The following is a 12333-nucleotide window of genomic DNA, read 5'->3' as shown; positions in this document are numbered from 1 at the left end:
CTCAAGCACACATACATTCTGTGTATGCACAAGGCCTCTCCCATCTGAGGTGCACACAAACGTCCCTGCACCGCGACGCAGAGAAAGGGTTTCTGGGTGACCATCACTCGAAGAGGTTTACAGCATCTCATTCATAATCAATGCAGATTGGTCAAAAAAGGGGGCCTTTCTGCTGACGTGACTCCACATGAGACCAAACAGTAACGGGGACAAATAGGCTGACACAATACACACAGATGCCAAACAGGATGAAAGAAAAAAAACAACAATAAAATGCAGAATTACACAAAAAGTGACTACATCCAGAGGATATCCAGATAAGTGGGTACTATGTATGTACTCCTACGTAAGTATGTTTGTTGGTTTTGTTGATCAGTTAATTGATTGACCTCAATGTTTTTCTTTAAATGTAAAAAAGCAACTTGTTGCTGCCACCTCTTTACCTGTGTTGGATTATGGAGATCTTTTGTATATGAATGCTTCTGCTCAATGTCTCCGCGCATTAGACACTGCGTACCATTCTTCTTTGAGATTTATTACTAATTGCAAATCATTGACACATCACTGTGAGTTGTATGCTCAGGTGGGATGGCCTGCTCTGGCCACTCGAAGGCTCAGTCGTTGGTATACTTTTATATATAAGGCAATCTTCGGTCTACTGCCTTCCTACATTTGTGACTTAATTGCATGGATAAGTGCTGGCCCTTACTCCTTTCGTTCTCTTGACTGTGCTGTTTTCTGTTCCATATGCCCCCACTGAATTGGGTAAAAAGGCTTTTGTTCATTCTGTACCTTTAACCTGGAATATGTTGCAGAATGACTGGAAATTTACAGAGTTAATCTCACTGAGCCATTTTCAACCCAAATTGAGAGTAATAGAAGCTGATTTCACAACATATACCTGTTTTTTATAATCTGCTTGTAATTTACTTTTTTTCTAATTTTTTTTTGTCTTTTGTTTGTGTTTTCAAATGTGTAATTTTGCAACTGAGGGATTTTGTATCTGTGCTGCCTATCTTGTTGCCTATCTTGGCCAGGTCTCCCTTGAAAAAGAGGTTTGTAATCTCAACGGGATCCTCCTGGTTAAATAAAGGTTAAATAAATTTTTTAAAAATTCAGTTTTGTTCCTAATACCTTGTTGTCTTTCTTTCTCCCTGTTTTTCTGCAGGGAACAATAGGAGGTGAGGGTCAAGTGGGGAGAACAGGCCCAGTGGGACCCCAAGGACATCCAGGAAACTCTGGTCCAGAAGGCTTCAGAGGCATCCCAGGCCCTGCGGTCAGTACACACTCCAGCACTATCTCAGTACACATCGGTGTATAGTCTAATGTTATGTAAGTTTGATGTCATAAATAAACATAACATAATAGTAATAAGGCATAATGCGTGATTTTATTTATAACCTACCTTTCATCAAGAACAAGTCTCAAAGTACAACCAGTTTAAAGCATGTTTAAATGCACATAAGAAGTAAAACAAACAAGAAGACTATGTACAATAGGACAAGAAAACTAACCTAGGTGGTCTTCTTGGCTGATGGGTTTTACACATGTGCAGTGCCATTATTGAGTTTAGAAAAACCTACATTTAAGGAAGCCCACACAATGATCAACGTCCAGTAGATAGATAGAAGTAGATCAGTTTTTTTTTTTGTGCCGTTATTCAGTTTCATCATATTCTGTGTAGACTAATTCTAAACTGTGTTTGCTTTCCAGGGTGAGCAAGGGTTAACTGGGCCACCAGGACAGACTGGACCTCCAGGGCCACTAGTAAGATGCTCATGTTCACTCATTATGACACCTGACACACAACAGAACGGTTATCGCAGATAAAAAAGCTGGGTACCGTTTTAAGCCCAAACCCAACTCAATCAAAGCATGTTTTTTATATGATGTCTTAACTATTGTTGTGACCCACTGATGAACCTCATATAATTCCCAGGGACCACCGGGACTTCCAGGATTGAAAGGAGACCCTGGAATGAAGGGTGATAAGGTGATCCTCGTACTTGATTAGCACTTGAGCGATATTGAGGCAATCTGCCATCGTAGTCTAAAGGCTGAGACTTCATGGTGATGAGGTCTGTCTCTCTCTGCAGGGCCACGGTGGAATGATAGGTCTGGTCGGGCCCCCGGGGGAACATGGAGAGAAAGGAGACCGGGGCCTGCCAGGGATCCAGGGCACTCGAGGGCCAAAAGGAGATTTGGTACATCTGACTCATTGGATACATTAAAGCCTATCAGATAAAGTAGTGATTGTTTAGTTTCTAAAAGATAAAACCATTCTTGTTCTTGTTCTGTAGGGTGTGGTTGGCCCACATGGCCCTAATGGCCCACCGGGACCACCTGGTCTGTCTGTAAGTAGTCCCCATCCTATTATCTGCCTTTAATAATTACAGTACCCAGGGACTTCCGGTTATGGTGCGGTGCTAAGAGGACACAACTTTGCGGCTCTGCTGCTGACATGTAATTGATCCTCCAATATTAACCAGAATTTTTCTTCAAAGACAAGCAACATGTATATAAGAGTTCTGGGTATTAGAAATATTACATAAAGGTGTTACATCCGGCTTGGTTGGGCATCCCTACAGACACAATTGGCTGTGTCTGTGGGTGGGAAGCTGGATGTAGGTATGTGTGCTGGTCGCTGCACTAGCGCCTCCTCTGCTCGTTCGGGGCGCCTGTTTTGGGGGGGGGGGGGACTGGGAGGAATAGCGTGATCCTCCCACGTGCTATATCCCCCTGGTGAAACTCCTCACTGTAAAGTGAAAAGAAGCGGCTGGCGACTCCACATGTGTCAGAGGAGACATGTGATAGTCTGCAGCCCTCCCCAGATCGGCGGAGAGGGTGGCCAGCTCGGAAGAGTGGGGTAATTGGCCGGATACAATTGGGAGAGAAAAGTGGGGGGAAATGAAAAAAAAAGTTACATAAAGGAGGCAAAAAAGACAAAAGGACATCACAATATGAGGGCGAAAATTTGGAGAGCGAAATAAATGACACCATTGGCCGCCATAGATGACGTCCTCGACAAAGGAGATGGCGAAATATCAGAATCAGGCGAGAATAGCAGTCAAGATGTCATGAAAACCATAATTTCCTTGAAAAGAGGACTCTACAAGAAAATTGACGTGATGCAAGCAACAATTATTGATATAAGAAAGCAGGTCCAGGAATGCACAGGGCACATTATGCATGCAGAGCAACGGATTTCTGATACTGAAGACAACGTTAATGGGCTAATATAATATTTAGGGGCGGCATGGCTCAGGAGGTAGACTGGGTCGTCTAGTAATCAGAAGGTCGCTGGTTCGAACCCTGGCTCTTGCGGAGAGTGTGTCGAAGTGTCCTTGAGCGTGAAACTGAACCCCTAACTGCTCTTGATGAGCAGTTTGGCACCATGCATGGCAGCCTCCACCATCAGTGTATGAATGTGTGTGAATGTGAGGCGTATATTGTAAAGCGTTTTGAGTGGTCGGTAGACTAAAAAAGCACTATATATTTGCATTCCATAATATTCAAAGTCAGCACATTGGAAAGCACCGTTAAAATGCTTACCAACAAAGGACTTGGAATGCAGTAGCCGATGGAACAACATCAGGCTGGTGGGCCTTCCAGAGAAGGTAGAGGGCCAGGATACAATTACATTCCTGGAAAAGTGGTTACTGGAAGCACTGGAACTGGAACTGCAGGAGGTCGTGATAATTGAACTGGCTCATAAAATCTGCGCCCCGCTAAACAACGACTCACACAAGACACGTCTGAGAACAATTATTATGAAGTTCTTGAACTTTAAAGACGGAGCGAGTATTGAAGGCAGCCAGAACCAAAGGAAAAGTCCTACACAACAATGAACAAGTCCGTTCTCACCCGGACCACTCTGCTGGTGTACACAGCATGCAGCACGGCTATGATGAGGTGTGAAAGAAGTTGCGAGACAAGGGGATCCATAAGCATGGAATCATCTTTCCGGCGCAGCTCCTGGTGACACGCTGAGAGGTCTCTCACTTTCCAAACTCAAGCTGAAGTGGACAAGTGTGTGCAGTCTCTTTGAATGATTGAGGCAGACCTGATGATTGAATGCTCCATCAGGAGAGTGTAGTGGCAATACTGATTATTCTTTTTTATGTAATTTTAACACTCACACAAAGTAATATGGTCATCCTTTTTGTTTAGACGTTTCCATTGGATAGGACTGCATTTTGTTTCCCTTTCCATTCTCATGGCAAAAGTAAAGGTTAATTTTTATTGATATGGGCAGTGGGCTTAATCTACTTCTACTACTACCTTGGGCTGCTCCGGTTAGGGGTTGCCACAACGTATCATCCATTTCCATCTCTTCCTATCCTCTGCATCTTCCTCTGTCACACCAGCTAACTGCATGTCCTCCCTCACCACATCCATAAACCTCCTCTTTGGCCTTCCTCTTTTCCTCTTCCCTGGCAGCTCTATATTCACCATCCTTCTCCCAATATATCCAGCATCTCTCCTCCACACATGTCCAAACCATCTCAATCTTACCTCTCTTGCTTTGTCTGCAAACCATTCAACCTGAGCAGTCCCTCTAATATACTCATCCCTAATCCTGTCCTTCTTCGTCACTCCCAGTGAAAATCTTAGCATCTTCAACTCTGCCACCTCCAGCTCCACCTCCTGTCTTTTCATCAGTGCCACTGTCTCCAAGCCATATAACATAGCTGGTCTCACAACCATCTTGTAAACCTTCCCTTTAAATCTTGCTGGTACCCATCTCATCTCATCTCATCGTCAGCCGCTTCTCTGGGGTCGGGTCACGGTGGCAGCAAGCTAAGTAGGGCACTCCAGATGTCCCTCTCCCCAGCAACACCCTCCAGCTCCTCCTGGGGGATCCCAAGTTATTCCCAGGCCAGATTGGACATGTAGTCCATCCAGCGAGTTTTGGGTCTACCCCGGGATCTCCTCCCAGTTGGATGTGCCCAGAAAACCTCCAAAAGAAGGCACCCAGGGAGCATCCTAATCAGATGCCCGAATCACCTCTATTGGCTCCTTTTGACGCGAAGGAGCAGCGGCTCTACTCCAAGCTCTCTCCGGATGTTCGAGCTCCTCACCCTATCTCTAAGGCTGAGCGGAGACACCCTATGGAGGAAACTCATTTCAGCTGCTTGTATGCACGATCTCACACTTTTGGTCACTACTCAAAGCTCGTGACTGGTATTGACTGGTAACTTGAGAGCTTTGTCTCGCGGTTCAGCTCCCTCTTCACCACAGTCCAGTACAACATCTGCATTACTGCTGATACTGCACCAATCTGCCTTGCTGGTACCCTTCTGTCACAAATCACTCCTTATACTCTTCTCCACCCACTCCACCTTGCCTGTACTCTCTTCTTCACCTCTCTTCTGCACTCCCCATTATTTTGAACAGTTGACCCCAAGTATTTAAACTCATACGCCTTCGTCACCTCTACTCCTTGCATCCTCACCATTCTGCTGTCCTCGCTCTTATTCACGCATTATGCATTCCGTCTTGCTCCTACTGACTTTTATTCCTCTTCTCTCCGGTGCTTACCTCCACTTCTCCAGGCTCTCCTCAACCTGCTTCCTACTCTCACTACAGATCACAATGTCATCAGCAAACATCATACTCTAGGGAGACTCCTGCCTGATCTTGTCTGTCAACCTGTCCATCACCATTGCATTAGGCAGTGGACAGTGGGCTTAATACAGATTGGAAAAGTGAAAACAATGACATTTATGCACCCAAACAATGGTTAGTTGAAATGTCATTTGCTTACAAGGGACATTCAACCCATCATGGACTTTATGTGGCCAATAGTTGTATTATTCGATTCCTTCGATATTTTCTCCATCCGTCAGCGTGGGTTCCAGGCATGTGATTATTTTTTGTGTGCCCCTTTGACTATTGTGTACAGGTTGCAAATATTAAATAGTTAATTTTTACAAACTTTGAGCGGTTAGTTAGCATTCAGTTAAAGCAGTTAGAGCTAAAGAGAAGGGAATAACTAAAAGTGAGAGATAGACGGTTCCTCGTAGTTCATGGGCTCGTTTTGCCCATAAGCAGTAGTTATAGAGTAGGAAAGGAGGGGGGTGTTCAGTGGACACAGGTTCCACTGGGGATCTGGGGTAGGTTTTATTTTTATTTTTATTTATTTATTTTTTTGTCTTTCTTTTCAACTTTTTGTCCGTGTGCATGTTTTCATCAATGTATTTTACCAAAACGATTCTTGAGGACATATTACATAACTAATGTCTAATAGTTGGAAGGTAAAGTTTTCCTCATGGAACTGTAGGGGTTTGAGAAAAATTACAGAGGTGAAACAAGTGATGAGCAGGATAAAAGTGTTGCGATCAAAAATAGTTTTCTTGCAAGAAACCCACCTGCTGAAGGGATAGCTCGAAAATAAGAAGAAGATGGCAGGGTCAGGTGTGGTCTGCTTCCTATACCACCCGTGGTAGAGGGGAAGATGATTCTAAACTTTATAATAATCTGTTTCTGACCTGTTTCAAATCTCCCTGGGCAATGCATAAAAGCTGGCGACTTTAATTGCACATTAGACCCATTGAGAAACAAATCATCCAGCTTAGATAAATCAGATCGAGGAAGACAATACACCACTTTATGAAAGAATTTAATTTCTTGGATATTTGGAGACATGGTAAACCAAATGCAGTAGAATATTCCTGTTAATCCGGCACTTGTAAAATTTACTCATGTATAGACTACTTTTTAGTCTCAGCATTATTTATTTCCAAAATTTATGAATGTCATTATAACAGTATGGTTCAATCTGACCATGCAGCTATATCTTTGGGTTATAAAGGTACTAAACTTGTGAATCATCCCCCAAAATGGCGCTTTCAACCAGGCTGGCTAGTGGACCCCACATTCATAGATTTTTTAGATAAACAAATTGACTTTTGAATGCAACACTTCCCAAACATCTGCTAGCACAAGATGGGAGGCATATCTAGGTCAGATAACTTATTTTACCAGCTCAAAAAAAAAAGATTGCCCAACTTGAAATGAATACATTAGATGAGAAAATAAAAGAACTAGAAACAGATATCTACCAAAACAGGCCTAGCTCTATAGGTGCACATGCAAAACTACTCCTACTTAGATCACAGTGTAATGAGCTGTCAGCTAACAAAGCACCTGTCAGATTAATAATTTGAAACTCAAACAGTTCTACTATGGACTGTTGAGAATCAGGGAGAAAAGCCAGGGAAAATTTAGCATGGCGCATTAAACAACAACAAACAGAAAGGTCTATTAACTGCATTGAAACTTCACAAGGTAGAACTATAGTGGACCCAAAGGAGATTAATGAGGCCTTCGGGGTTTTCTTTTTCTTTTCTTTTTTTTTACCCCCCCCCCCTTTTTTTTCCTCCCCAATTGTACCCGTCCAATTACCCCACTCTTCCAAGCTGTCCCAGTCGCTGCTCCACCCCCTCTGCTGATCCAGGGAGGGCTGTAGACTACCACATGCCTCCTCCGAAGCATGTGGAATCGCCAGCCGCCTCTTTTCACCTGACAGTGAGGAGTTTTGCCAGTGGGGACAGGCACCCCGACCAACAAGAGGAGGTGCTAGTGCAGCGACCAGGACACATACCCACATCCAGCTTCCCACCTGCGGACATGGCTAATTGTGTCTTTAGGGACGCCCGACTAAGCCAGAGGTAACACGGCTATTTGAACCGGCAATCCCTGTATTAGTAGGCTATGGAATAGACCACTACGCTACCCGGATGCCCGCCTTCGGGGTCTTCTGTGGAAAATTGTATAGATCTAAGTGCTCTTCCAGCCTGGATATGCAGACACAATTCCTAAACAACCTTAATATTCCTAGAATTTCTGCAGAGGAAAGTAGAGCATTAGATGGAGAAATAACAAAACTGGAAATTACAGAAGTGATTTGTTGTGTGCAAGCTGGAAAAGCAGCAGGTCTAGATGGCATCCCTATAGATATTTATAAAAAAAAAAATTCAGTCTAAATTACTTTCACCCCTTTTGGAGATGTTTTAGGAGTCCTTCAGGAGTGGTCTTCTCCTCCCATCCATGAGGGGTGCCCTAATCACATTACTTCCAAAACCAGGAAAACCAAACAAAATGTCAAAAAAAATGCACCCAATTAGCCTCTTAAATTGAGAATCAGAAATACTTTGCAAAGTTCTTGCAAGAAGGTTGGAGGGCCTGCTTCCTCGGGTGGTGGGAGAGGACCAAAATGGATTTATTCAAGGTAGACAGGGCTTTCACAATGTCAGACGAGTGCTCAATATTTTACACAGCCAGAGAGGAGTGACAGACACAGCCTTACTCTCACTTGATCCAGAGAAGGCCTTTGACCGTGTTGAATGGCCTTATCTGCTTGAGGTGCTTACCCGCTTTGGCTTTGGGGATACATTTTGTAAATACTGTAAGTACTGGGCTCACTGCAGAAGTTTTGACCAATGGTCTCTAAACCTTTTAACATCTCTAGAGGTTGCCCACAAGGAAGTCCTTTGTCACCATTGCTATTCATTCTTGCAATAGAACCATTTGCTATAGCAGTGAGGAAGCATAGGGATATTTATGAAATTCCAGGAGGTCATTTAGAACATAGAGTAGCACTCTTTGCCGATGATGTAATTTTGCTCCCAAAAAAATCTAAACAGTTCAATCCCTGCACACCTAGATCTTATTAAAACATCTGGAAAAATATCTGGTTACAAAGTTATCATCATCATCAACATCAGCCACTTCTCCGGGGTTGGGTCGTGGTGGCAGCAGGCTCAGTAGGGCACTCCAGACGTCCCTCTCCCCAGTAACACCCTCCAGCTCCTGCTGGAGGATCCCAAGACATTCCAAGGCCAGAATGGAAATGTAGTCCCCCCAGCGAGTTCTGGGTCTACCCCGGGGTCTCCTCCCAGTTGGTCCTGCTAGACAAGTCTGCGATGCCGGAAGTTGGGATGCCCCGATCCCCGCTTTTGCCTGCCGCCCGGCCTGCATTGCACTCTACCCCAATGCTCATCCCCGCAGGTGGTGGGTTCATGGGTTGGTTAAGACAAAGTTAATCATTCAAAATCATCTGTATTGTTACTTAATGACTTAGAGAGGAAAAATAGCCATGTTTATTCTTCTGTTTTAAACCCAATGGATAATTTCACATATCTGGGTATAAAAATTGTCCCTGAGGTGAATAATATCACTCAGATAAATTATGACCCAATTGTCGAAGCTACTACTTTATTAGTAGAACATTGGACATCTTTACCTATCTCAATGATTGGCAGGATAAATATTGTAAAAATGAACATTTAAATTTCTTTATTTGTTCCAGAATATCCCCTTGCCACCTCCCTTGTCTTTGTTTACTAGAATTAAGAAATTGTTTTACCAACTATACTTCGCAAAATAAACGCCCCAGACTACATCTATCTTTATTATATCTACCTTATGACCGAGGAGGCCTTAAATGCCCAAACATCTAATGGTATTACTGGTCAGCTCAACTGTGGTCCATCATGTTTTATTATTCATCTGAAAACTCACCTGCTTGGATGGATATAGAATCTTGTTCTGTTACACCAAGCTTACTGTTACACTATTTGTATTTGTATTCAGCAGGTCGCAAATACCTGAAAAAAATACAGACAACCCTACTGTATTGAAATTGTATCTGGCCAATAACCCAACTCTTCCGAGCTGTCCTGTTTGCTGCTCCAACTGCTCTGCTGATCTGAAGAGGGTTGCAGACTACCACATAGTACCTTCTCCGATACATGTGGCGTCGCCAGCTGCGCCGTTTCACCTGATAGTGAGGAGTTTTGCCAGGGGGACATAGCACGATCACACTACCCCCCCCAGTTCCCCCTTCCCCCTTCCCCCCCGAACAGGCGCCCTGACCGACCAGAGGAGGTGTTAGTGCAGCAACCAGGACACCTACCCACATCCGGCTTCCCACCCGCAGACACAGCCAATTGTGTCTGTAGGGATGCCCGACCAAGCCGGAGGTAACACAGGGATTTGAACCGGCGATCCCCGCGTTGGTAGGCAATGGAATAGACCGCTATGCTACCCGGACGCCCTAACTTTTGGTTTGACACTTGTAAATATTTGACTATAAACTCCTCCTGGTCATTCTTCAGTCCTATGTTCGGTATTGTTAACTTTAAACCAGGGAAATGTGACTCAGGATTTTGGTTATGGGCTGACAAAGGGTTAAGGAAAGTGCAAGATATGTACAGTGAAGATAAAGTACTTATGTCCTTTGCAGAAATATCAACTAAATATGACATTCCAAAGAATCACTTTTTCAAATATCTTCAAATTAGGAACTTTATATCCTCATCTCAACATCATTCCTCATTCATCATTAGAGGCAGCCGTCATAGGACACTGCTATGATAAAGGTTTAATTTCATCTGTGTATGGCTTGTTTGAATCTGGGTCTGATGAATCCTCAGGATCAAAGCTGAGATCATGGAAGGAAGATATAGATGATGAAATATCTTTAGAAGACTCGAGTAAAATATGTAGGAAGGCTCAGAGGCTGACACTTATCAGTAGCTTGAAACTTATACAGTATAAATGGCTGATGCGTACATACATAACTCCTGTTAAACTGCACAAGTTTAATGATGATATTCCTGATATTATATCAAGTGTAACAAGGCAAGAGAGACATTATACCACTGCATATGGGAATGTGTGAAAGTGAAATCCTTTTGGCTAGATATTAATATGATTGATCAAATTTGATCAAACAAATTACCATTGGATCCTAAGCTTTTTATCCTGGGTATATAGCCTATCAACCATCACTTACAAAGCAAGGAGTTTAAATTCATAGACTTGTGTGTATTACAAAGCTAAATGTATAATTGCTCTTAATTGGAAAATTTTGAATGGGCCAAGAATCAGAATGTGGATTAAAGAAATGGCGTCAAACATGTCCGTGGAAAAGATAACGTATATTGTTAGATGTCAACAAAATATTTTTGATGATATCTGGAGACCTTTCATGTACTTCTCAAGGCATAATGTTAATGTTAGTAGCCTGCTTCAGCAGGAACAAGCTCTGAGGGAGTAGCCTACCATCAAGATCCTGTACATTGATCTAAGTCATACCCTTTACTTTATTTATTTATCTATTTACTTTTTATGTAATTTTTTTTTATTATGTTTTTTGGGCGTCTGGGTAGCGTAGCGGTCTATTCCAGTGCCTAACAACATGGGGATCCCGGTTCAAATCCCAGTGTTACCTCCGGCTTGGTCGGGTGTCCCTACAGACCCAATTGGCTGTTTCTGCGGGTGGGAAGCCAGATGTAGGAATGGGTATGCATCCTGGTCGCCGCACTAGCGCCTCCTCTGGTCGGTCAGAGTGCCTGATCGGGAGGGGGAGAACTAGGGGGAATAGCGTGATCCTCCCACGCACTACGTCCCCCTCGGGAAACTCCTCACTGTCTGGTGAAAAGAAGCGGCTGGCGACTCCACGTGTATCGGAGGAGACATGTGGTGGTCTGCAGCCCTCCCCAGATCGGCAGAGGGGGTGGAGCAGCAACCGGGACGGCTTGGAGAGTAGGGTAATTGGATGGGTACAATTGTGGAGAAAAATGGTGAAAAATCCACAAAAAAAAAATCACTTTTTCTTTTCTTGTATGTCTGTACTCGGTTGCGGGGGATGAGTTGTGGGAAGGAGAATGGGGAGGGGGGGAGTGTTTGCCGTGTTTTGTATAATTGTTATTCATTGTATATTCTGATGTGATTTGCAAACTGCAAAAAAAAGAAATTGCAGTACCCCTAATTCTCTTAATCTATCACACCACAATAACAACATCTAACGATGTACAGTCGTTGTGTAGTATATCTGATTCACACTCACTGACTAAATGTACACAAATTAGATTTTAGTTGACGGACTTGTCTTGAATGGTATAGAATAATGGAGGTGGCATTCTGGGATACTCCAACATGCTGCATTTGCCATTACATGTTACCTTGGGACTTATAAGAACCAATAAGCCGCCCTTACAAGACAAACCTTCATCCAGAGCCCTGCTGTTACTGCCCACTGCTGCCCCAGTGCAAAAAGCATTAACCCCCACCTTAACCTAAACAACCTCCTGTTCTCAGGTGTGTGTGTGTGTGTGTGTGTGTGTGTGTGTGTGTGTGTGTGTGTGTGTGTGTGTGTGTGTGTGTGTGTGTGTGTGATTGACTAGCAATTTGCTGTACATATATACAGTATGAACAGTATGTACATTTGCTGTACTTAAGTAACTTCGCAGTAAACGCTGTGCTGTTGTGAGGAGTTTTTTTTTGTTTTTTTTTTGGTTTTTTTTTTAACAACCTCCTGCTGTT

The 12333-nt window shown here is 43.4% G+C and overlaps 1 protein-coding gene across 1 annotated transcript in view; it reads left to right on the top strand.

The window, feature by feature from the left end:
* col5a3a (collagen, type V, alpha 3a) overlaps positions 1-12333 on the top strand; it is a 100900-nt gene that overhangs the window by 81395 nt on the left and 7172 nt on the right. The window contains exons 56-60 of the mRNA XM_056287525.1: positions 1169-1276; positions 1714-1767; positions 1940-1993; positions 2097-2204; positions 2301-2354. Of these exons, the coding sequence (XP_056143500.1) occupies positions 1169-1276; positions 1714-1767; positions 1940-1993; positions 2097-2204; positions 2301-2354 (378 nt within the window). The remainder of the gene's footprint in view (positions 1-1168; positions 1277-1713; positions 1768-1939; positions 1994-2096; positions 2205-2300; positions 2355-12333) is intronic.

This window comes from Lampris incognitus, chromosome 10 (genome assembly GCF_029633865.1).
Source record: "Lampris incognitus isolate fLamInc1 chromosome 10, fLamInc1.hap2, whole genome shotgun sequence".
NCBI lineage: Eukaryota > Metazoa > Chordata > Actinopteri > Lampriformes > Lampridae > Lampris > Lampris incognitus.
The sequence above is the reverse complement of the archived record's forward strand: the minus strand, read 5'-3'. Positions and strand labels throughout refer to the sequence as shown.